The 23,910-nt window shown below is 44.9% G+C and overlaps 1 protein-coding gene across 1 annotated transcript in view; it reads right to left on the bottom strand.

Annotated features, from left to right (window-relative positions):
* Positions 1-1,176: 1,176 nt before the first annotated feature.
* NUAK1 (NUAK family kinase 1) overlaps positions 1,177-23,910 on the bottom strand; it is a 78,500-nt gene continuing 55,766 nt past the window's right edge. Inside the window, exons 4-7 of the mRNA XM_010367514.2 lie at positions 22,286-22,351; positions 10,912-11,031; positions 8,614-8,746; positions 1,177-5,780 (exon numbers count right to left, since the gene is read on the bottom strand). Of these exons, the coding sequence (XP_010365816.1) occupies positions 4,627-5,780; positions 8,614-8,746; positions 10,912-11,031; positions 22,286-22,351 (1,473 nt within the window). The 3' untranslated portion in view covers positions 1,177-4,626. The remainder of the gene's footprint in view (positions 5,781-8,613; positions 8,747-10,911; positions 11,032-22,285; positions 22,352-23,910) is intronic.

The raw sequence follows: 23,910 nt of genomic DNA, 5'->3' as shown, positions 1-23,910 counted from the left end.
AGTCCAGACTGAACTTGGAATTCTTCCCACCTCAGCCCAACCTGAGACGCACCAACATGTTCTAATCTGGCAAGCCACAATTATAAGCATCCATTCCCCAACCTCCTCCCGTACCCAGCACCTCGTCAATTTGGACAACTAAGCCCTATCAGGTTAGGTTGCCAGATAGTATACAGTATGCCCAGTTAAATTTGAATTTCAGACAAATTTTTTTTTTAGTATAAGCATGACCCAAATATTGTCTGGAACACACTTATACTGAAAAATTATTCATAGCATATGTGAAGTTCAAATGTAACTAGGCATTCTATAGTTTTATTTGCTAAATATGGCAATGCTACATCAGATGTTCTTCCAGTAAACTAGGAAAGGGGTGCAAGTTGTAATTTATTTGGAAAGTCAGACTTTTCTGGCATGGATCCTATAACACTACTATTCTGTGCACAGCATCACTCTCTAATGTTTGATACTAGGGTAGGGTTTGATGTCACTTGATATTATGGCCAGGATCCAGGTACTCTTCAGTCTTGTTCTATGATGCACCTCTCCTTCCAAGAGCTTTGTGGAGGGTCTATTCGCACAAGAAACAGTGGCAAAATGGGACTCAAGATACTATGTCATTCTAGGCAGAGCCGTGAGTGGCCTTCCCCATTAGGAAATCATGACCCACTGATCTTGGACTCTGATTAATCCCAATCAGATTAGCAACTTCCTGCCCTTGGGATAGATGGGAGTGCCTAGGGAAAGGGCAGGCACAGGAAACTGCAATGTGGGGGAAAAGCGTGGCTGAGTGTTAGCCTTTGATGACGTCTAGAGTGCAGAACTAAGGAACCTGGTGAGTAGTCTCTTTTGGAAACCAAGACTGAGAACATGTAAATTTGGAAGCTATGGGATAAGCCAAGGTAGGTTCCACAATCAGGGAGGAGAAAGCCAGGGTATAAAAGGAGAAGAAAGCTGATATGCAAAGAGAGCAGAATAGAGGGTATACTGTCCTCTTCAGTCCACCACTCCAATTCTTAATTCCAGCTGCACTGCAAGCTGCATTTCCTCTTCTGAGAACTTCGAATAAATTCCCTTTTGTGCTTAAGCTCATTTGGGTAGGTGTCTGTTACTTATATTGATTCTGTCACTTACTTGACTAAGAAAAACCACCAAATAAAGAAGCAAGCTCTCTGGTTCAGTTCATTGCAATTTATTTAATTTAAAAATAAAAACAGAAACAAAAACCAAAATGAAACAAAAATCAGTTTCCAATAAAAATACAAACACTTTGGGTAGTTATCCAGCTTTTTTTTCCCCTGTAGGCTGTTCTGGGCTCAAACCAATCAAATGAGTGAAAACCAATTTTGACAGGAGCCATAAAGCATGTTGCACCAATTAAATTACACCAATATATTATTATAATACCTTTGAAATGCCTTTCAGACCAATAAATAAAAAAGACAAATTCAAATAAAAAAAGTCAACTTTTTATTACCAAAAAAAAAATAGAAATTAAATAAAAGTCACAACGTGGATTTTTTTTTTTTTTTTTAATGTGCAGTCAAGTTTCTCTCTTTTTTCTTCTAGGAATGATACCATGCCAGTAAATCCCTACAGAACATTTCCAGTTTGGCAACAAGCAGTCAGTCGATCATTCACATTTGTACTCAAGACAGCAGGCCTGGGCAAAACTCGCCTGAGTTTCACCCTGAAAAGTGCTCCCCATCATCTGAAGAAGCAGCACCTGGTAACAGGGATGGCAATTCAGAGGGTACTTAGCATTTTCATTTCACCTGGGGTCTTGAAGCACTTCCTGAAAACTGATCGTGCCTTGAAATTTACCTGTAAAAAGAAGTGTAATTCTACCCCTTTGGCAGATGTGTAAACTAAGACGGTGCAAGGCCCACAGAAGCAAGGAGAGGACCAGGAAAGCTGACAGCGAATCTCCTGCTTTGTCCATCAGGTCCTAAAAGTGTCTCTCACTTGTAATTCCACGAAAGCGAATAAAGCATAACTTCTTTGACTGGGATTGGCTGGTAGGGATGACAGGACTTAAGGATGAAGCAGGGAGCTGCTTTAACGGCTTTTCCCTCTATTGCAAGTTTTTCCTTGAAAGGACAGTCAACATCACACCTAGAATCAGAGGATGTTGGCAGTGTCAGAGCTAAGCAGGGCTTCAGGGACCAGCTAATTCATCCTTCCAGCCCTCACTGGAAGGAAAACTTAACCCCCGCAAACAATGCAGATGCCTAAGGCCACCTATGACTTAACTCAGAGTCTCTGCCTCTGAGTGGAGGACTTTCTCTGCCACAGTCCACTGGCTGAGTTTCCTGATGAAAGAGAACACGTGTTTGGGGGGAGGAAGAAGGGAGTAGACTGACTTTCCTCAATAGTGTCATTTTTACTTAAAGACTAGAACGATGGAAAATACTAAACAGACTCAATCACTTGGCAAAAGGAAAAAGCACATCAACCAGTAGGTAGGTGCTAGATCTAAGTCATACTGACAGCTAAGGACACGGCCAGCTGCCGTGCACAAGGGGCCAGCAGGGCAGCAGCATAGGAAGCCAGAATGAAATGAGGCAGGAAGTAGGGAGCTCAGAGTTGCAGGTTGCCCTCCATGCACCCACACCCCCATCCCCCCCGCCCCCCACACACGCACAATTTGCTATCTACAGATTTTTTTTTTTTTTTCCCTTTTAACCTCTATTAGAGTTCAGGAAGGAGGTGGAATTGAATGAAAGGAAACTGAGCAGCTTCCCATAACACACTGCTCAGCTCAACCTGAAGGAATGCACAAGCCAAAACACCAGAGCCGGTGGCAAGGGGAGAAATCAAACTGTCTCCTTAAGGAAAGGGCAACTCCATTCTAATGCACTTTCTTAGCACTGTAAGGTGAATTTTTTCTTCTCTCTCTACGAACTATTTTTTGTTGGTTTTTCCAAAGATGTTCCCAAGACCAGTCTTCCTGTCTATCTACATGGCTACCAGTGCTGGCCATCTTGAAATGAGTTCAATTTGCCTTGGCCAGCAGAATCTGAAGTCATCCCAAAGAGACCAGGAAGTCCAAACCTAGAATCCTGAAGGTGTCCCATGGTTGGAGTGGCATCTTGTCATTGTGATCCGGGTGTTTAGAAATTACATATCTAGTGTTTTTTTTTCTTTTTTTACTTTTTAAGATAAGAGTCCTGCCGCACCTCTTTTCTACCTCCCCCAGAACCATCTGGGTGACATCTAAGGAAATGTTCACTCTCTTACATGCTTCCTCCCAACCCCCTGCACTCTTTCAACACCTTATTCATTTAAATGAATGGAATTTTCTTTTCCCCCAAAGCCCAGGAGTTCACGTCAAAGTTTAAAACCATGACATAGAATACTTAGATTTGGGGGGAAAAAGCACCGTCTACCTGATTTTCCTTTCCTCATCCCAATATCCCACCTACATCTAACTCCCTAGAAGCAAACTTGTCTACCTCTGAGGATGCTACACTCAGTGGATGGGGAAACCATTTGTCATTGGTGAACAGAGCCAATGGTTGAGCCAGGTAATCCTCTGGAGACTATGGACAGTAGCACGTCCAACTCAAAGCATCCATGCATGTGAGAACCCAAGAGGCAGCATTCCAGTTAATATTGAGAAAGAAAGTGACAAGTTGCCTCTTGTTGGTGCACATCAACTTCCATTCATCTGTGCAAAGATCACAGACCGTCTTGTGCCCTGTCATATACAATAGTTTTTACCTCTGACACCATCATCTTTCTCCCTGTCCACACTCAAGAGGTTGTGCTGTAGAGCAAGGCAGACATCAGGAAAGAGGAGGTGAACAGCAAGGAGCTAAATCACCATGGGCTAACTCTATGTCCTTAGCAGAGTTCAGAGTGTTCTCTCTCTGACCAAGGCCCTGTCTTTCATCAAAGTTGAGTAGCAAATTAACAAATGCCTCACCAGTGGCATGAAAGAGTTAACATAGATCCCACAGGATGACTAAACCCGATTCTGAGGGCCTAGCCAGATCAAAGATGACAACTACATAGCATTAGTGCTACTGCTTCCCTTCCCTTTCCTGTGGTAGCCATTACTAGTCAATCACAGCACTCCTTCCCTATGATGTGGGCCACTCACACCAGCACAACCGGCAGCCACTATTAATTGATCATCAACTCAAGCTCAAGTTGCTGAAATCTACTTGCCAGCTCCATGCAGCCAGACCTAGCTTGCTAATGCAAGGAGAAAAGGGGCAAGTTCTTTGGGCTCACCCAAGGCAAGCAGCCCAAGTGTCTCCTGCCCCTCCTCCAGAAACATTTGGATAACTTCTAAGGAAATGCTCCCTCCCCATATGCTTCCTCTCTACCCACTGAGTGCCAGTCAACACCACCTCTCCTGGACAGCTGGTCCTCTAGGAGGTGCCATAAAGCAAATGCCAAATAGGGCCCAAATTCTGACTGACAGTTGTCAGAACTGGCAGAAGAGCCCACCCTTCCCTTTTAGGTGTTGGCTCAAGGTTGCAAACTTGGCCAAGTGAGACAGTGCCAATCATTTTTCAGTCTATTGTCATGGCCAGCAAAGAGGTAACCAGCCTGTGAGCCCAAGTTTTGCTCCCCTTCCTCCCTCGTACCCCCACCTGCCCCCGGCGCCCTGGAGTGCTAGTTGAGCTTGCTGCAGATCTCCAGCGCTTGCTTGTAGACCTGAGTCACATCATCCATGTCTGCGAGGAGGGAGAAGCTGCTGTCTGCCAACCGGTTCCGGTACCGCTTCAGGTACTGGGGCCGGGGCCGGTTCTGGAGCCCCTCAAAGTCCTGGATCTGGAGGAAGTTTTCTGCAGAGACACAGCTGCGGATGCGCTGGCGGGCAGGGCGATTCTCCTGCAAATCCAGCAAGTCGAAAGAGTCGCTGGACAGCACGCTGTCATCACTGATGACACTGGAAGGACGGCTGTAGCTCCGGGAAAGGCCCTCGGCAGGGACACCAGGCTCTGACAGGGATTCCAGTGTGGGCATTTCAGGACTGACCAGGGCCGGGTCCATGGTGCCCGCTGAGTATTTGCTGCTGTGTTTCAAGATGCCCTTCCTTCGGCAGGAGAGGCTGTGGGAGGTCACCCTGGCTGGGTCTGGGGGGCTGGGGGAGGGGATGCTGCTGCCCATCACATCATTACTGTCCAACAGCTCCGAAGACTCACTGCGCTCTGGGGAAGAGTAGTAACCTGATTCTCTCTGCTGGGTCTTTTTCAAGATGCCTTTCTTCGGCATCGTGGCCGACTGCTTGGGGCTGAGTTTTCCCGGCACCTCTGACTCTGGTGAGCTTGGGAGGAGCACACCAGTCCTGCATAAGTCCTGCTCCATCTTGAAAGTAGAGGGTAAGGCAGGACCAACTACACCTTCAATGAAGCCAGTGCTGTGAGAGCGATGCTCGCTGTTGCTTCGCTTCTTCAGGATCCCCTTGGGCCTCTTGGAACTCAACTTGGATGGGCTTTCAGGCACTGCATCCAGACCAGACTGAGCAAAGTCATTCTCTTTCTTGGATTTCTTCAGCGACCTCTGCCGCTCTAGCATGACCTCAGAGGTCGTGGGTTTGACCAGGCCCTTCATTTTGGCTTCGGTGTCAGCCTGCAGCCCTGTGGAACGGTGGTGCCAGTCAATGATCCGAGCCAGGAGTGGGGACTCAGAGTCATGGAGGGCATCGCAGTCACACACGCTGCTCTTATAGCCCCAGTTCACCCACCAGTGGTTGGCAATGTCCTCAATAGTGGCCCGGCGATCGGGGTTCACCATCAGCATCCACCGTATGAGTCCTCGAGCATCTAAGGGACAAGGGACAAAAAGAATCGGGCATTACGTGGGAGCTTCTAGCTTTGTGATAGTGGGACCCTCCAGCAGTGATGAAAGACACACACTCCCTCTAGGAAAAATCCATTTGGAGACCTGGTCCAGTCACATTATGGAGCAGGATGCCCCAGCCTTTCAGACCATCCATCAAAAGCGTAATCAAGACTTGGAACAGGCTGGGGTGCCATCACATGGTGGCATGTTTTCCCTATAAGTGAGCAAATGCCATAGAGCTATGAAGCTTTTCATCATCTTGAATCTTTAGAAAATGTCAGGTAACCAAGAAAGAATCCAGACTTGACCCCGAGAAGTGCCCCACCATTCCTTTGGCGAATATCATTTTACCAGAGGAAAAACAGGTGTAGATCACCATTGCTTTCTTTATTCCTCCGTAGGTGGGCTTGTATAAACACATAGCACCTGCAGTCACTGGGAAAGCATGCCAGAGACAGAACATGGAGTGTGGCTCAGAGGCACTTACCTGCCACACCTGGGCAGTAAGAGCGGCTGTCTCCAAAACTGGCCTCCCCCCAAGGTCCTGGCCAGGTTCTGAGACCAATACTCAGTGAGCTCGCCTTCTTTCCCTCTCTGACATAAGCCATCTCCTACTGAGCTGTCAGATCAGAGAAGTGATCTATATCTGCTACCCATTCACAGCCTGTCTGAAAATTCTACTTGCAAATTTCTGCTGCCAGACATATAGGGAAAACCCCTAAAGGGATGCTGAGAAGGCCACAGGAACCAACTGACTCTCACAGCTTATAAACTGACTTTTAGGTTCAAACTGTGTTCCCCCAATTGGGGTGAATTATATTCTGGGAAGCTGCCACCTCCCCTCAGCTGCTTATGTAGGCAAATGAGAAGCTGGCAAAGGCCTGGTAAAAGGGACTGGGGCAAGAAACGCCTCTGAAAAGTACCAAGATGATCATCCTCAGTCATTCAGTGAGTATTTCTTGAACCCCTACAATGTGCCAGGAACCGCATTGGCATCGGTTAGCTGGTGAGGCAAAGAAGACCACTTTAGAGGTCATTCTGAATTTTTCCAAAAAGAATAGGCTGGCTTGTTGAAAAAATTATATATATATATAGAGAGAGAATGCATATCTATATATACACACATACAACAGTCTAGCCTCAGTATCCATAGGGTCTGTATTTGCAAATTTGTCTACTCGCTAAAATTTATTTGTAACCTCAAAATCAATATTCACAGCTCTTTTGCAGTCATTTTTGCATATGCACAGAGCAGCAAAAAATTAGAGTCACCCCACCTAACACACATATGTATTCACAGCTAAGGTCAAACAAGGCAACACTCTGCCTTCTTATTTCAGATCTCATACAAAGTGTCCTTTTCTCAGTCTATTTAGTGCTGTGTTTCTCACATGTTTTGGAATTTTTTTTTTTTTGGTGATTCCTCCATTTTAAATGGGCCCCCAAAACAGTGCTGAAGCACTGTTTAGTGTTCCTAGCACAAGAAGGCTGTGATGTGCCTTATGGAGAAAATAAGTGTGTTAGATCAGCTTTGTTCAGGCATGAGTTACAGTGCTGTTGGCTGTTGAGTTTGATGTTAATGAACTAATATAGATTAAATAAGGTGTCTTTAAACAGAGACACACATAAAACAAGGTTATATATCAATCAGTTGACAAACATATTGTGAGCAGAGGCTCTCAGGAATCTAACCCTCTATTTCCCCTAGGAGCAAGAGTTCAGTATTCACAAATTCAGTGTTTGTAGCAACTTTGTAGAACATAACTACTATGAATAATGAGAATCAACTGTGTATGTACAGATATATAGATATACATATATATTCGTATATATATATATATGCATGTGTCTAGTATGTATATAAATGAAGTGCCAATGTTAACTTCGTTTTTTAACAAAAATGACCAGTGATGACCAGCTGTACACACCCTCTGTACAGGCATGATGCTCCCCATCAAGAGACGGAGCTCATGGCCATGGTTGTCTTGACCAGTAGAACACAGCAGATATGACACAATCTGGGTACAAGCGTGGACATAGCACTGGCACTCCAGCCTGGGCAACAGAGCAAGACACTGTCTCAAGAAAAACAAATTTAAAAAGAAGAAAGAAGGCTCAGCAACTTTTTATTCCTCTTACTTAGAACCCCTTGCTGCCACTGTGGGGTGGCACCTCAGAGAGCGCCTAGGAAGGTCCACTGTTCAGCCCCAGCAGCAGCCCCAGCTGCCATCTACTTATAACTATAGGAAAACCCCAAGGCCAGAAGAGCACCTCCCAACCCACAGGAGTGAAAGAGATGATTTCAAGGTTGTGTAAGCCACTGAGTTGGTTTTGTGGGGGCAGATGGGGTAGAGTTGTTATGCAGAAATCAATAATGAGACAGTGCCCATGAGCCATATCCTATGCCAATGGCACAGTAGTGAGAGACAGAGCAGTGGCCACACTCACAGTATTTACATTCTGAGGTGGGTGGTTTCTATGTCTACTCAGACTGGGAGAGACCTCGTCTAACACCTTTTCCAAAATTTTTATTTATGGTGGAGAATCTGAATCCAAAGAGCTTAAGTGACTTGCCCAGATCCACACAGCAAGCAAACAGGACTCCTAGAATGTGTGCTCTGAAAAGTTTCTTTGGGAAGGTTTGGGGAAAGCAGCCTAACAAGCAAGCTTTGCCAAGGATGATGCTTCTGGGAAGAAGAAAGAGGAAAACCAGGAGACTCCAGACAGACACACTAAAACAAAAGCAGAAAATGAGAGTCGGTAAACAGATCTCTCTCCCCTCCACCTCTGACCCTCCCTCCACAGGGCACGCACCTGAGGGCTGCGTGGGCTCCCGGTACTCTCCACTGCTGATCTGCCGAATGAGGTTTTTGTGATCGAAACCATCGAAGGGCATTGTTCCATAAACAAGGGTGTAAAGCAACACGCCCAGGGCCCAGCTGTCCACCTGAAGCAGAGAGACAGCACATATAGGAGCTGGGAAACAGATCCCAAGATGCCTTCCAAACCATTAGCATCACAGCCTGTGAGCAGCCACCCCCAGTGCCCCCAGGAACTGAATTTAGCACCTGGAAGACAGGTTCCCAGTGCAGCCTGACATCTGACAGCAATGGAGCTGGGACCTGCTACAGAGCCTGACCTTTCCATTCTGAACAGAGGCCAGTGGTCCCAACTAGTAAAGTACTTTCTTAAACAGATTATCTTATTTAATCCTCACTACAATTTTGTGAAGCAGTTAGGGCCAGGACTATTTTCAGCCCCATTTGACAGATGAGAATACTGAGGCAGGAAGAACCTAAATGGTTTCTCCAGAGGCCCTACCCCAGTGATGGAGGTAAAACTGGGATGCGGGGCTCTTCATTCCTAATCCAGGAATCAATTCCTTCCTGCACTTTCTTCAAATGAATCAGGAATTACAAACTGAAATCTTGTAAGAGCCAAGCAAACAACAGATATACACAAAGCAAGAAAGAATTGGGGTTACGACATAGAGTGTTGGGGATGGAGACAAACTGTACAGTACATTCACCCGTCTTAGGCAGACAACCTCTGTTTAGCTAATTGCTGCCATGTAGTAATATGGGCCTAGCACTACTAGATTCTTTGGTTTTTCAAGAGAAGTCAGAAGCCAAACTTTTATATGGAATCTCCTAATTATTACATGTTTGCTCAATTTTTTAAAATAAAAACTAAGGTGACCAAATAAAGGAGTTTGCTGACCAGATCACAGGCTGCCAGCCTGTAACCTCAAAAAACAGGTCATCAAAGACCAAAATACTCATTATCTATGAGAAATTTAGTGTTGAGTTTCTACAAGTTTGTAAATTGAGTTCTATGCTCCTCCCTCGCATTCTTATTTTAGAAAGACTTTCTCGTCATTGCAGTTGATAAATGGTCTTGGCATCCTTCTCTTTACCCTTCAGCCCTGCCCCGAAACACTCTCAAACAGATAAATATTTAAAAGAAAACATTTCAACACACTGAGCAGCGGCTATTTAAAGGATACTGAGTGGATGAACTTCTCTGAAAAGAGAACCATCTTTCAAAAAGAGAATCATCACCCACAACTCACTCATTTTCAAAATAAAATTTCCACATACCCATATCTTACAGTGGCCCTTGAAAGCACTAGCATGTAGGGAAATGTATTTCTCATGAATTAGAAGATGTCATTAAAATGTATTTCCTTAGTCAGATATGCATGCTGCCAAAAAGATATACAAAAAAAGATATTTACTCCACAGTGAGGCAATCTTTTGTTTGTTGTGTCTGTTTTGATATAATAGGGAAAAAACTAAATGTTCACATCTAGACATTACTAAATAAATTATGGTATATTCATCAATAAAATGTCATTAAAATCATGTTGGTTTTTTTTTGGTTTTTTTTTTGTTTTTTTCTTTTTGAGACAGAGTCTCGCTCTGTCACCCAGGCTGGAGTGCAATGGCACGATCTCCGCTCACTGCAAGCTCCGCCTCCCAGGTTCACGCCATTCTCCTGCCTCAGCCTCCCAAGCAGCTGGGACTACAGATGCCCGCCACCACGCCCGGCTAATTTTTTTATATTTTTTAGTAGAGACGGGGTTTCACCATGGTAGCCAGAATGGTCTCGATCTCCTGACCTCGTGATCCACCCGCCTCGGCCTCCCAAAGTGCTGGGATCACAGGCGTGAGCCACCGCGCCCGGCCGAAAATCATGTTTTTAATAATGAATTTGGAAAGTGTCACAAGATAGTTTTGATAGTAAAGGGCAAGATATACATATGTGTGTCATATACATATGTATATCTTGCCTTTTATTAACTTAATCTCAATTAGTTTTGAAATGCAGAGATCTTCACTGGGAAAAGTTTAAAAGTCACAAAAGTATTAAGTGATTCTCTTTTGTGGGGGAATGGCAGGTACCTTTATTTTCTCCTTTAGGCTTTTCTGGGTTTTCCAAATTTCCTCCCAGGAGTATATATTATTGCTTTTATAATCGTATAAGGAAAAGTTTTCCTTGCTGACTTTTTTAGGCTCTGTTTTTTTAAGCATTTCTCAAATCCAATTTTTGCCCTTCCTCCCTCTTCTCCCTCCCCTCCCCTGCCCCATACGCATCAGGCAAGCTGCTCACCTCTGGCCCTCGGTAAGGTCTCCCATTGACAATCTCTGGAGATGCATAGAGTGGACTCCCACAAAACGTTTGCAAGAACTTATCCTTCTGGTACAGGTTGGAAAGCCCAAAGTCAGCAATCTACAAAGAGAAGCAAAAACCAGGGAGACTTGTTAGCATTCCAGTTTATGTCCGTGTTGAATCAGTTCACACCACACAGCACACAGAGTGGATGAAGGGCACCTGGGTTGGTCTGCTGGCTGGATCGCCATTTTCTCTCCAGCCCTGAGTCTTCATAAAGGACCACTCAGCCCAAGCAGGTCCGTGTTTCCTAGCTGCAGTCCCTGGCATCCATCACAAGTTCTACCAAATCTGCAGACTACAAGCTTTGCGACTTACTTAGAAATTATTCTTTAAATGGACGCTCTATTTAAACTTTAATTTAGACTTGCTCTGAGAAATAACATTCACAAAATCACTGGCTTGATGTTTCTGATGAACTTTAAAGTGTGTAACTATTAATTTAGGAATTCTCCCTCTGTGGTCTACCCAATCATATTGCATCTGCAGTGGCGTGCATATCACACTGCGGAAAACCCCTGACCTACGCAACTGGTGATACCACCTCTGTATCCACTCACACCCCAATCAGAACTGTATTTTGACTGTCTTGTGACCTGAGATGAAATGGACTAATTGACTCACAGCATTGGGTTTTGAGTCATCATATTTCAGCCCAACTCTGCACCTATCCATCTGTCACTCAGTGACCTTGAGCCTCAGTTTATCCACCAGAAAATGGGAATCCATGATCCCTTCCCTGTTCTAGCTCACAGGATTATCATGAGAATAAGAAGAAAAAGATATCAATCGAGATGAGACCTTGGCCGGGCAGATCATTTGAGGTCAAGAATTTGAGATCAGCCTGGCCAACACGGAGAAACTCCGTCTCTACTAAAAATATAAAAATTAGCCAGGCATGGTGGTGCATGCCTGTAATCTCAGCTACTCGGGAGGCTGAGGCATGAGAATCACTTGAACCTGAGAGGCAGAGGTTGCAGTGAGCGAAGATCGCACCACTGCACTCCAGCCTGGGCCACAGAGGGAGACTCAATCTCAAAAAAAAAAAAAAAAAAAAAGATGAGACTGTGAGTGTAAAAGTGCTTCATAACCTTCAAGTTTCATGCAAATGTTTCACCTAGCCTTGTTTCCACTGTACTCCACACTCCTTGGAATCATTCTCTTCTCCTTTGGTTTCTTGAAGTGTTTTATGTGTTATTTATGACAGCATTTTTACATATATATGTATATGTATATGCACACATATATATGCATATATACATACATATACATATTTGCTTTCCCTACCAGACTCTGAGTTTCCTGAGGCAGTTGGCAGGTTCCACATCCTCCCCTTAACTTTGTATCATCCACTCCTTAGCACCTGCCCATACCCAAGAAACACTTGTCACTGGAATAGGCATTATATTTTGAAAAGCACAAGATAATTAATACATAATGCAAAATAATAATAATAATGATAAACTTAATTGCCACTTTTTGAACAACTTCCAGTTATCAGGTACTGCTCCAAACACTTTAAATTCTTTAATCTAATCTTAACAAAAACCTGGTTTACACAGCAATGTGAATGCATTTTATGCCTAAAAAAGGTTAAAATAGTCAGTTTTATGTTATGTCCACTTTACCGCAAATTTTTTGAAAAATTCATTTAACAGATGAGGAAATTGAGGTTTAAGGAGATGAGGTCACTCATTTAAGGAGATGAGTAACTAATATGCAGCAATATAAACCCCCGTGTCTCTAAAGCTTCAAACCACAGTGCCACCCTTCCCCTGGGTCACCTGCATATTTCACTCCACTCTAAGTCAACCTTGCAAGCTGAGCCCCTGTAGGTTTCCATCATTCTCCAAGCTGATTTCCATTTGAAGCTTGGAAAAGAGCTGCATGATTCACATGCCCAGAGACAGCCCAGCCTGAATACCACCGAGGCTCTGTTGTGGTCACAGCCCCTAGAAGCAGCCTATTTTGTAAAAGTCATCCCTGAATGAACGGAATGTCATTGAAAGCAGTTGGTGTACAACCATCCTCAGAAAATGCATTCTCTGGGCTCAGACTGCACTTAATTGCCCTGAATTCCACTTTCCTATCAAGGCCCCTGACTTGCTTGCAGGAAGTTGGTTGGAAGCTTTATGAAGTGTGCCCTGTCAATCAGAAGAGGCATGGAATGGCTACACACAGGAAAACGCATTCCCTTCCCGCCTGGCAGCAGTGCCTGGGGCACCATATGAGCTTCACGTGCGTGTGAGAGGCACCCACTGCACATGTGCACGCTCACGCTGGGAGTTTTCACTCCGAATCTGGGCAGCCCCGTTTGCTCTGTAGCGGCTCTGGAGAAGTGTGTTTATGTTATGGCCCACTCCCATCCTCGCAGACTGATGTTTATCAGCCTCTCCCAGTAAAACTGTCATTGCCACTGACACAAGATTAATAGAAATCCAGATTAGCCTGTGTTCTTGGCACTTCGAAGGGAAAGCAGTATTAATCAACACACACACACACACACACACACACACACACACACACACACACACACACACACACAGAGCGTTCTCAAACCTTGAGCCTTTGAAACTTAGGCTTCGGCTCTAAGATTTAATGCCATATGGAACTTACGTCAACTACTGATAGGAGGGGAAATGGCCCCGGTTATGAAACCTCTCTGAAGCTTCAGTTTTCTCATCTGTAAAATAGCGTTAGGAAGAGGGTCTATCCCTACTGTGCCATGGCGGAGATTAAATGACAAAAAGTATGTAAAGTCCTTACAACAGTAATTGGCCCAGAGTTGGAGCTCATTATATATATTTGCTTCCCAACTTTAAATCCAGAGAGTTAATTATCTTCATTATCCTAGAAGCAGAGTCTATCCCAATGCCAGGGACTCTTGACAGTGAAGAAATACAGAAATTTTAGATGCCAAATAATAATGGAATTAAATAATGTTGAATAATAAAATGAAAAATTCATTCCTTTCTGGATTCACCTTCAGTTCTTTGGATTAAGTCAAGGAGAAAGTCTCGGTTGGGCACTGGTGTGTCTTCAGTATCTCTTTAGTATTTATTCAAGAGACCAGGCCTCGGGCCTAGCCTGCAGCAGCAACCAACATGAAGTTGGAACTTCATAATGCTATTTGGTTTCCATTATACTTAGTTTTGAGCTTATCTTCTATTCTTGGTAAGTGATTCTGGTTTTCCACTTAAGGTAATTATTTAGGGCTTCTTTTTCAAATAGACAGAACTTTAAAGAGTGACCTGAACGCAACAAAAATATTAAGTAAAATAGCAGTGAGGATACTGCGGAAAGGTAAAATCCATGAAAAGGATGAAAAACTGAAATTTGAGAAATATTGATTTTAAACATCATAAAACAAAACTAATCGCATCTCAGAATTACTTTGACCTGAAAGAGCCCTGAGAGATGTTAATCCTGCCCCTCGCTCTAAAAGTGAAGCAGCTGAAGGTTCCAGGGCATAAGAAGTTTTGCTGAAGGTTGCAAAAAGGGGCAGCAAGTATATGAAGGAGCGCATGGATCTTCCCAAGCCGTACAGTTTCTCCAACAGAACATCAGCTGTAAAAGGAGAGGATGACTTTCCAGCAAGGAGGCGACTGGGCTGTAGTATTTTGCTGACACACTAGCAAGTAAGCCTTGGAGGAAGGTACCTAGCTGGCATTTTCACTTGTTGTTCTGACTGTTTCCCTGCTCTATACTGGTTCAGAACCACCTTCTACCCCTGCCCTGTGCTTCAGTTCAGCCTTGATTCTCAAAAGGAGCCATGGAACTCAAGGCTTGGGTCCTTAATATTTGGAGTTTTTATTGTTATCAAGCCTTTCCGGAGGTGCTCCCTGCTGCATGAAAATTGGGGTTAGAAAGATAAATGAGGAAGTGATTATTCATTCATATTTCAAAAGGATTAACCTCACTACAACACAGATGAACCCTGAAGACGTTATGTAAGTGAAATAAGCCAGATACAAAAGGACACATATTATATGATTCCATGTACATGAGGTCCCTAGAGTAGTCGAATTCATAGAGATGGAAAATAGAATGGAGATTGCCAGTGCCTGGGAGGAGGGGGAAAGGGGAGTTACTGTTTAGTGGGGACAGAGTTTCAGCTGGGAAAGGTGAAAACATTTTAGAGATGGATGATGGTAATGCTTATACAACAATATGAGTATACTTAATGCCACTGAACGGTGTACCTAAAACTGGTAAGTTTCATGTTACATATATTTTACCACCATAAAAGGATTAACTCCAGAACACTGTTAATAATGAGCTCGTCTGGTGAAAACTAAGTGTCACCTTGCTGACATTAACTGATAGGAAAGGATGCTGATGGCAATGATAATAATTAGTGATGGTCTAACAGTCATCTGCAGTGTTTAAGAGGAAGTATGGTGCACTCCACAGATCAGATGTTTTGGGGCCAGGAGAACTTGGGGCTAACCATGGCTTTGTCGTTACTAGGTGATGGGTGGGACCTGCCAAGTCACTCGAGTTCCTTATCTGCAAAATGGGACTCAGACTAGAACCCACCTCACATAGGTAAGAAGAGTAGAGAAAACGTATGTAAAGCTCCTAGAACAGTCCTGGGACCAGCTGATGCTATAAATTACAGCCATTATGGCAGGCTGATGGTTTGGCTAACTTCACAATTGTTTGTTAGACCAGGCAAACGGGAAACCGAAAGCATTAAAGCCACTGCTCATTAAAGAGCCAGGAGATCTTATCACTCGTTTATAACAGAGGCATGTCCAGGGTGAGAAGCTGCATCGTAGGATGGGAAAAGGAAAAGATTCAGGGTTTGAGTACTTGAGTTCAAATCTCAGCCTCACCTCTTACCAGCATCTAACCGAAGGCACTTTAGTTAATCCCACCCCACTCCAATCTGGCCCACGGACCAGCAGCATTAGCATCACCTGGGACCATTTCAGAACCTGAGACACTCAGGCCCCACCCCAGATCCACTAAAACTGCATTTTAACAAGAGCCCCAGTGTATAATACATACTTGCACATTAGCCATTCTGAGCCTGCATTTCTTCATCTATAACATGGAGTTGATGATAATAATGTCACCTACCTGGAAGTGCTGGTATCAAACCAAATAAACTGATCCGTGGAAGTGCTTGCACCATGCCTACCTAGCACACAGTAGGCCTTCAATAAACGTTAGCTGTGACTACTTTATTTAGCCTCTCTGAGTCTCACGTTCCTTTGCTGGAAGGTGGAATTGCGATGCCACCAATTGCTTGGTGCTGTGAAAATCAAAGCCAGATTAAACAAGAAAAGAATGAAAAGAGGCCGGGTGTGGTGGCTCATGCCTGCAATCCCAGAGTTTTTCAAGGTTAAAGCAGGGGGACTGCTTGAGGCCAGGAGTTCAAGGCTGCTGTGAGCTATGATGGTGCCCCTGCACTCCAGTCTATGTGAGAGAGCAAGACCCTGTCTCTAAAAATAAAAGTAACAGTAGCAGCATTGCTATGTGCCAGGCACAGTTCTATGAGTGCTACATATATTAATGTAGTAAATTCTCACAACAATCCTATCTGGAGGACTGCGGATAGTGAATTCTAACATTATCCTTATTTTGCAGATAAGAAAACTGAGGCACAGGGTGGTAAAGTGGCTTGCCTGAGACATCGGTCAACAGCTGCCTTGGCTGTAAACTGCTACATAAAGGGGAGTTATTGCTGTCAGGTGGCTGACGAGGAAATGCACTTTCTGTGTAACTCTTCGAGAAATCAGCAATTCCATCCAGGAAGATACACTCCATAACTCCTTTCCGGCCTTGGAGTTGATCGTTGTGGCTTCACCCACCACAGCCTCACTCCTGAGTTGCCAGGAAGTGAAGGCGGGGAGTGGAACAAGGAGCCGAAGTGAGTGGGGCCAGCTTCCATCTTCGGAGGATCTAAACTCATGCCGCCTCTCTTAAAAGAAAAGAAATTCCCACCACGAACAATGTGAGGAGGCTCTTAAAAGAGGGTGCGTCCAAGCAGCAGCTCCCATGGATGCTAATGAGCAGCCAGTGCCAGCTCACAGCACACAGCCCTGGCATCCCTGCATGGCTACTCTGGCCACCATGACTCAGCCTGGCCATCAGCCACCATTAGCACTTGGAGAGTCTCTCGCAGGGACAGCTGTCTGCAAGCCTGCCTGCAGACAAGGTAAGGCTGACTAAAGCACAGACCAAACAGTGCCCTCGTGTGATGTGCTCTTAGATGTGGGGCAAATTTGGATAGTGAGAGTAGAGGGTAGAATTCATCAGGTGTCTGGTCTTTAGAGTCAAATAGCCATAGATTTGTAGCCAGTCCCATCACTTATTTGCTGCAAGAGCCTCCTCATCTGTAAAATGATGTAGCCACACCCACCCCAGTGGAGACATTCTGAGGACCAAATGAAATAAGGCGTGGAAGGTCTGACATGGGGCTGTAGCTTCTAGCAGGGGCTCAGAAAGCATTACTTTCCTTTTCTTTCTTTTTTTTTTTTTTTTGAGACGGAGTCTCGCTCTGTCCCCCAGGCTGGAGTGCAGTGGTGCGCTCTCGGCTCACTGCAAGCTCCGCCTCCCCGGTTCACGCCATTCTCCTGCCTCAGCCTCCCGAGTAGCTGGACCTTGCCCAGCTAATTTTTTGTATTTTTAGTAGAGTCGGGGTTTCACCGTGGTCTCGATCTCCTGACCCTGTGATCCGCCCGCCTCGGCCTCCCAATACTTTCCTTTTCTAGTCCCCATGCTGTGTTCCTGTGCTTGCTGTTTCTTCCTCTTGAAAAGCCATTATCATGTTCCTTACTATCAAACTCCTACCCAGCCCTCAAAACCCAATTCAATTCCTCTTCCTACATGAAAGCTTTCTGGTCCATCCAGCCAGACAGACCCACTACTTCCTGCTCAGAACTTCCAGAATACATTACACAGGGCCATTTGGCCCTGCCAAGGGAGGAGGATCAGGGAAGGCCTCCTGGAAGAAGAGACATTCAAGCAGAGAACTCAAAGAAGGAGCAGGCAAAAAGGAACGAGCAGAGCATTCCAGACAGTGTGAACCATGTGTGCCAAGGTCAAGAAGCCCGAGACAGCTTGGGGGATGAGAGGAATTCAAGTCCTATACCAGGGGCCTTCCCTGAGCACTCTAGCTAAAAGAGCAACTCTATTCTTCATTGTCACCCTGCATGGATTTTCTTCACTGCCAGCCAATTACATGATGTGTTTATTTGTTGATTGCTGTGTCTCCAACTGGAATTTTAAGCTCACTAGAGCAGGTACCTTCTCTTCTTCACTGACTTCTGTATCCTCCTCACGGCTCATTATCACTGCAGTTTAACAACTGCTAGATCCTGAGTTCCAAGTCAGAAATTTGGCCAGCTAGTTCTCTATTACATCCCCAGCACAGGGCCAAGTACACAGTAGGACCTTAATGAATATTTCTGATCAAATAAATATTGCCCAGAAGAGATATTCAATTCCTCAGTGAATAAATGCAGGAATGGATGAGTGAATGCAGGTGTGCATGGACACATACACACAACACATGAATTGATTAATTCATGCATGAATACAGCTCTCACACTCATATCATCAAAGCCCAGAGGCTGACTCTGAGCTGCCCCACTTGGTCTTGTTAAGCTTCAGAGGTTTCTATCTCTTCTTGGCCCTGGCCATTCAAAGCTTCTTTTCTTATCCACAGCAGCCATGTTTCCATTGTCATAAGGGGCAGCAGGCCATTTCCCTTAAGCCCCTCTGTTCTGAGCCCTGGGAGCTCACCAGATTCCCAGCCCTCTCGGAGGAGGTCGGCTGACCCTGGTGCCTGGACCTCTTCTCATTGTAAGACATTTTTACAGGAGCCTTCTATGGGAATTGTCAGCATTCCATTCTCTCAGAGAGTGGGCTGTGTATTTGGCCCGTTTTTTATTAATTGCAAATTAATGCTGTGCTGGGTGTCTATTTTAGTAGACAGGCTTCCAGAGTGCGGAATGCAGCCCAAAGCAGCACATTGCTCTCATTCTTTCTGCTGACCGACTGTGTGAATATTTTTAGAAGCCACACCCTCTGGCAGTGGCCAGATAAATAATTTTCAAGGCCAGATGTGCTCTCTGCAAATCAACATCAGGCAGGGAAGGGGAGAGGAATGAGCTACATGGCTCTCCCCACCATTGCAGCGACATATGACAAGTTTAAACCAGTAGCATTTATATAGGCTTCCTAGGCCAAAGTCCTCCACACTTGAAACATGGAAGATGGATCCACACTTAGAGAGGCACCAGAGGGAGCTCCAAGAGAGGACCTTGCTGCTCATGTCCCGTTCATTGGTGGCTCATGTGTCCGTGGTCCCCCAGGTCCAGACACGGATGGCAGGGGCTCTCTTGAGCATGGAGGCCAGCTTGTGGCCATGTGTCTGCCTGCCTTTGTCAGCAAGGGTCCTTTCTAAATATGTTTCAGCAAAATGCTGAGTCAGGAAGAGTTGAACATATACCACCAGAAGACAAATCAAGACCATCTGAATCACATTTTCTAAAACCTTGGAAGTGGATGGGAGATGATGAAAAGATAATTTGCCTGAAGTCAGACACATGAGTTCTAATCCCGGCTCGTCATTCCTTTATTCCAAAGTCAAACCATTTTGAAGTACCTACTGTGTGCCAAGCACTAGTCTACACTCTGGGGAAGCAAAGACACAATAATTTAGTCTAGACTGAGTCACTGCGTGGTCATGGGCATTATCATCTAGACTCTCTGGGTCTAATCATTAAAACAAGGGGTTGGAAAATGACCCCCAAAGTTCTTTGAAGATGTAGATTCTCAGATCTGAGTAGGATTCCTTGAACAAGGAGGAAAGGAATTTAAAAGCGTTGATAATGGGAAGATCTGGTTTCTCTTTGGGATGTATGTGTGCATGCGTACCCGTGCTTACCTTGGGAAATGCCAGGATTAGAAATTCTTAAGGAAAAGTGTATGCCTAAGCCTTCCTTGTTAATACTGTTTTGTGTGTGTGCTCTTTCCCTCCATCATGCACAGGGACCCCAGGTCGAAGAACTTGGTGCAGGGGAACTGTCAGGCCCAACATCATTGCCCTTTTGCTTACACAAACGAAGCCATTCTTCTGGGCTCCTGCCTCACTGTTTCCCTGCACAATTGCTTTCAGAATTCTAATCATTCTTTTCCTCCATTAGGGAATTCTATGATTGCATAGAAAGCTATGTGTCTTATCACTTCTGGGAATACATCATGGGACCAAGGGGTCACACTGCACCATAGAACCCAATCCCTAGGCAAGAGGCTCACATTCCAGGCCTTGTAAAGCTGACATTTAGTTTTGAGCGCTCTGGGGGCAGGTGGCAGGAAGAAATCTGGAGAGGAAGTCAATAAGGTTGATGACACAAACCCTTAGAAAAATGTGGCCCTCAAGCCAGGACCAATTTTTCAGCCATGACCTGATCACCACTCCCCAGGACCTAGGCATCTTCAGAGCAGCTGACTTCCAGTTTAATTCCCTCTCCAGTAGCCATCCACTTAAGCAGGCTCCCGGTATAGTAACAGTTAAGCGTGAATTGCTTTGATTGTAGTATTGTCTAAAATCTTCACGTTTGTTATGGACTCCCCAGGACTGGGCACAGGACATTGCACACAGTAACTGTTCAGAAAATATTCATCAAAAAAAAAAAAAGAACAAATAAACAATAATCTGCAGAGATAGGAACTGGCATCCCTACTTGACAGATGAGGAAACTAAAGCCTAAATCATCAAGAAACTTACCCCAAATCTTGCCATTACTAAGGGGCAGGGTTGCAATATCTAACTCCAAAGCCACTGCTTTTAACTTTGACTCATTCGGACACGAGTGCTTAGCAGTTTACAAAACTAAACACAGAATGTCTCATTCACTACTCTAAGCAGGCCTGTGGGTAGTACTGTTACCCTATTTTACAGTTGAGGAAACAAGGTTAAGTGGTTTTCCCAGTCTCAAGAAGCTAGTAAGCCACACAGCCCAGAATTTCCTAACTCTATAACCAGTGCTCCTTCTAGAATAATCCAACCACTTTGCCAGAAATAGACCCTGAGATTCCACTTCCTATTCCCATGGAGAACTACTTCGACCAACTATTTCCTCCTTATTCTATGGACTGCATGTGACTACGGTCAACCAGTCTTCAAGAGCAAGAGGTCACTGGGTCATGGTTTCCAGGGGCCTCTCAAAGGATGATGGTGACTAATGGTTGCCGCCATGATCTGTACAGAGAATCCCAACACCAAAGCGACTCCATCCTTCCAAGCAAGGAAATAAGTCTCATCACACGCTCCTCCACTGATAGCAGCGACAACAAAAAATCATTCCCATGCTTTGTCCAGGGACCAGGGATAAGCCACTAACATCACCAGCGGCCAATTGGAAGGCTCCTGCTGGTGCCGAAAGTACTCAGGCCGTTTCATAATGAAACCCATGCAGTGAGCTCCGTTTATTTTGAAACCTTATTTGCTTATTTTGTAGACGTGGTCAAAAGGACATTCAGAGGGCTCCCCGGGAGGCACTTGAACCCTGCGGGCCAGGAGAGCTTTCTCCAGCTCCAGCAGCAGCCAGCAATAATACTCTCTGTGTGAGTAAACTCCAGAACTTGCTATTTCCCAACAGCAAGCACCATTCCCATTTTGGTCAGCTTCCCAAGTCCATGGCTGGTTTCAGGAGTGGGAAGGTGGAGAGGGAGAAGTAGGAGACAGGGTGGAGAGTGACAAAGAAATGGCCAGGAAAACAGTTCCAGCTCTAAAATAATTTAGGGCCCTGCTAGAAAATCAAGCAAAGCAACTTGAATTTGGGCTCATGAATCAGAGAGACATGGGTTCAAATCCCAACTCCACTCTTTACCATTGGATTACCTTGGGCAAATTACTTAGTTTTTCTGTGCCTCGGTTGCCCTATCTGTGAAATTATGTAAATCACAGTACCTACCCTGTAGAGTTGTCATAAAGATTGAACTTAAGTGATATCAGGCAAAAATATAAAATACACATGTATCTATTGGTTGCTAAAAGTATTGTTATGGTGATGATTTTAGACTATGAGCTTCCTGAGGAGAGACACTGTATCTCAGTCATCTCATCTTACCCAGGGAGAAAGAACAATGCCCAGCATGTAGTAGGAGATCAACTGCTTGTCGAATTTAATTGTTTGAACTGGACTTTGAGCTCAAGCAAAGAGACTCTTCCCCACCAGCCTGCCAGGTAGGAAGTGGCTGCCTTATTTCCAGGCTGCGGCTTGGAGCGGGTTAAGCCTCCACAAGGCTGCAAGACCCAGGCCCCGCACATCAATCAACGAGACAAGAGCTTTACCTTAATATTGCAGTTGTCATCGAGCAGTATATTTTCCAGCTTCAAGTCCCGGTGGACCACACCGTTCTGAAATGAGAAGACAAAGAGGGAATTGAATGGGAGCGGCTGGGATGAGAACAAGAGAGAAAGAGGAAGAAGGAGGGTGCGCAAAGGGAAATGTCTGACAGATTAAAGAAATGCGCCAGCCCGGTGGTCTTCGCCTCCATCCTTCAGGCTGCTCTCACTGTCTTGACGCTCCCCCGCCAGCAACCGATCAGCGACAGGAGAGCATTAGTCACTTGCTGTGTGGTTAAGGGAAAAATGACTGGAATCTGTTTTCCCCCAGAGCCTGTAAAACAGCAGGGGGATTCTTTGTCGGAATGTAATTCCACTGTGTGAAAGCAATATAATCCCAGGCAGCGGCAAACAATGTCTGTCTGGGATGGGATTCCCAGGGAAGAAGCAGATTTCTCTGCTGGGGACTCAAGACTTGTGGGGCTCACAGGCACTCCTCGTCTGTCTGTCTGTCTGTCTGTGTGCCTGCCTGCCTACCCAATGCTGGAAAGACATCTGGCTCAATCTATTGCGACTCATTTTGATGTGACCTGAGGATAACATTTCCTAAGCAGCCTGGAGAGAAGACTTAGGAAGTCCCTCTCTGCTCAGCAGGACTCTGGGCTGGGTGAAAGGTGAAGCGTGAGCGCAGACCAATGAGACCGGGACCACTGGCCTGACCGAAGCAGGTGGCTGCCGTCCTGCCTGACCTTTCCATTCAGGCAAACTCTGGCAAGGCTGGAGGCTGAACTTCAATGACCAGCAGCCAGCCAGCTGAAGTGTGAAAAGCAGTCATCAGCCAATTGGCTGTCGGTCTACACAGCAGTAACCATTGGTCTTCTTCATTCTTTTTTGAGACTATCTTTTTAATTATCTTTTTAGGGGGTGGGTGGGCATGGGAAGAGCAGTGGGCCTGAAAGAACTGGCTATTTGGGGGTGCGTGGACAAGTAGCGGGGGGCACTGAATGATTCTGAACATCATTCAGCATAAAGGACATCTGCAATCAAAGCTGCTCTTCTGAGTGAACCAACAGGCATGTTTATGGGTGGTTCTTTCTTGTTTATTTTCCTTTTCATTTGACCATTCTTAATATCTCCAAAAGCACTGCTCAGAGGGAGAAATGAAAACATGTATTTCTACTAATCTTTTTCTAATTCAAGCCTGCAAGGAGGCCTTCTGAATTCAGAAATGCACAAAGCCAAGTCTCTTAGAAGAAAGATGTCGACTACAAGGCGCCTGATTCCATTAATTGTAAATATCAGGAACAGTTTGGTTTACATTGCTTCATTCCTGGTTTTCGTAATAAGATGAAATGAGTCTAATAAAGCCTCATTCATACAGAATCCAAGTGTTCATACACTTCAAATAACAAAAATATCATCTCTATGGTGATTTACAATGATACCTGATGACGAAATACAAAATATTATACGATTCAAATCATGAGCACGTTTTGAGTCAACAAAGAGAGGTCAAACAATGTTCACATGGGTTAAGGGTTTCAGATTGGAGTGACTGTCTTCTAATTACTTACAGAGCCACTCTCAATTAAATACAATATTTAACAAACCAGGAGGCCCCATGTTGCAAT

The sequence above is a fragment of the Rhinopithecus roxellana genome, chromosome 10 (genome assembly GCF_007565055.1).
Source record: "Rhinopithecus roxellana isolate Shanxi Qingling chromosome 10, ASM756505v1, whole genome shotgun sequence".
In the NCBI taxonomy this organism is placed as follows: domain Eukaryota; kingdom Metazoa; phylum Chordata; class Mammalia; order Primates; family Cercopithecidae; genus Rhinopithecus; species Rhinopithecus roxellana.
Note: the sequence above shows the minus strand (reverse complement) of the source record. Positions and strands in the feature narration are given on the sequence as shown.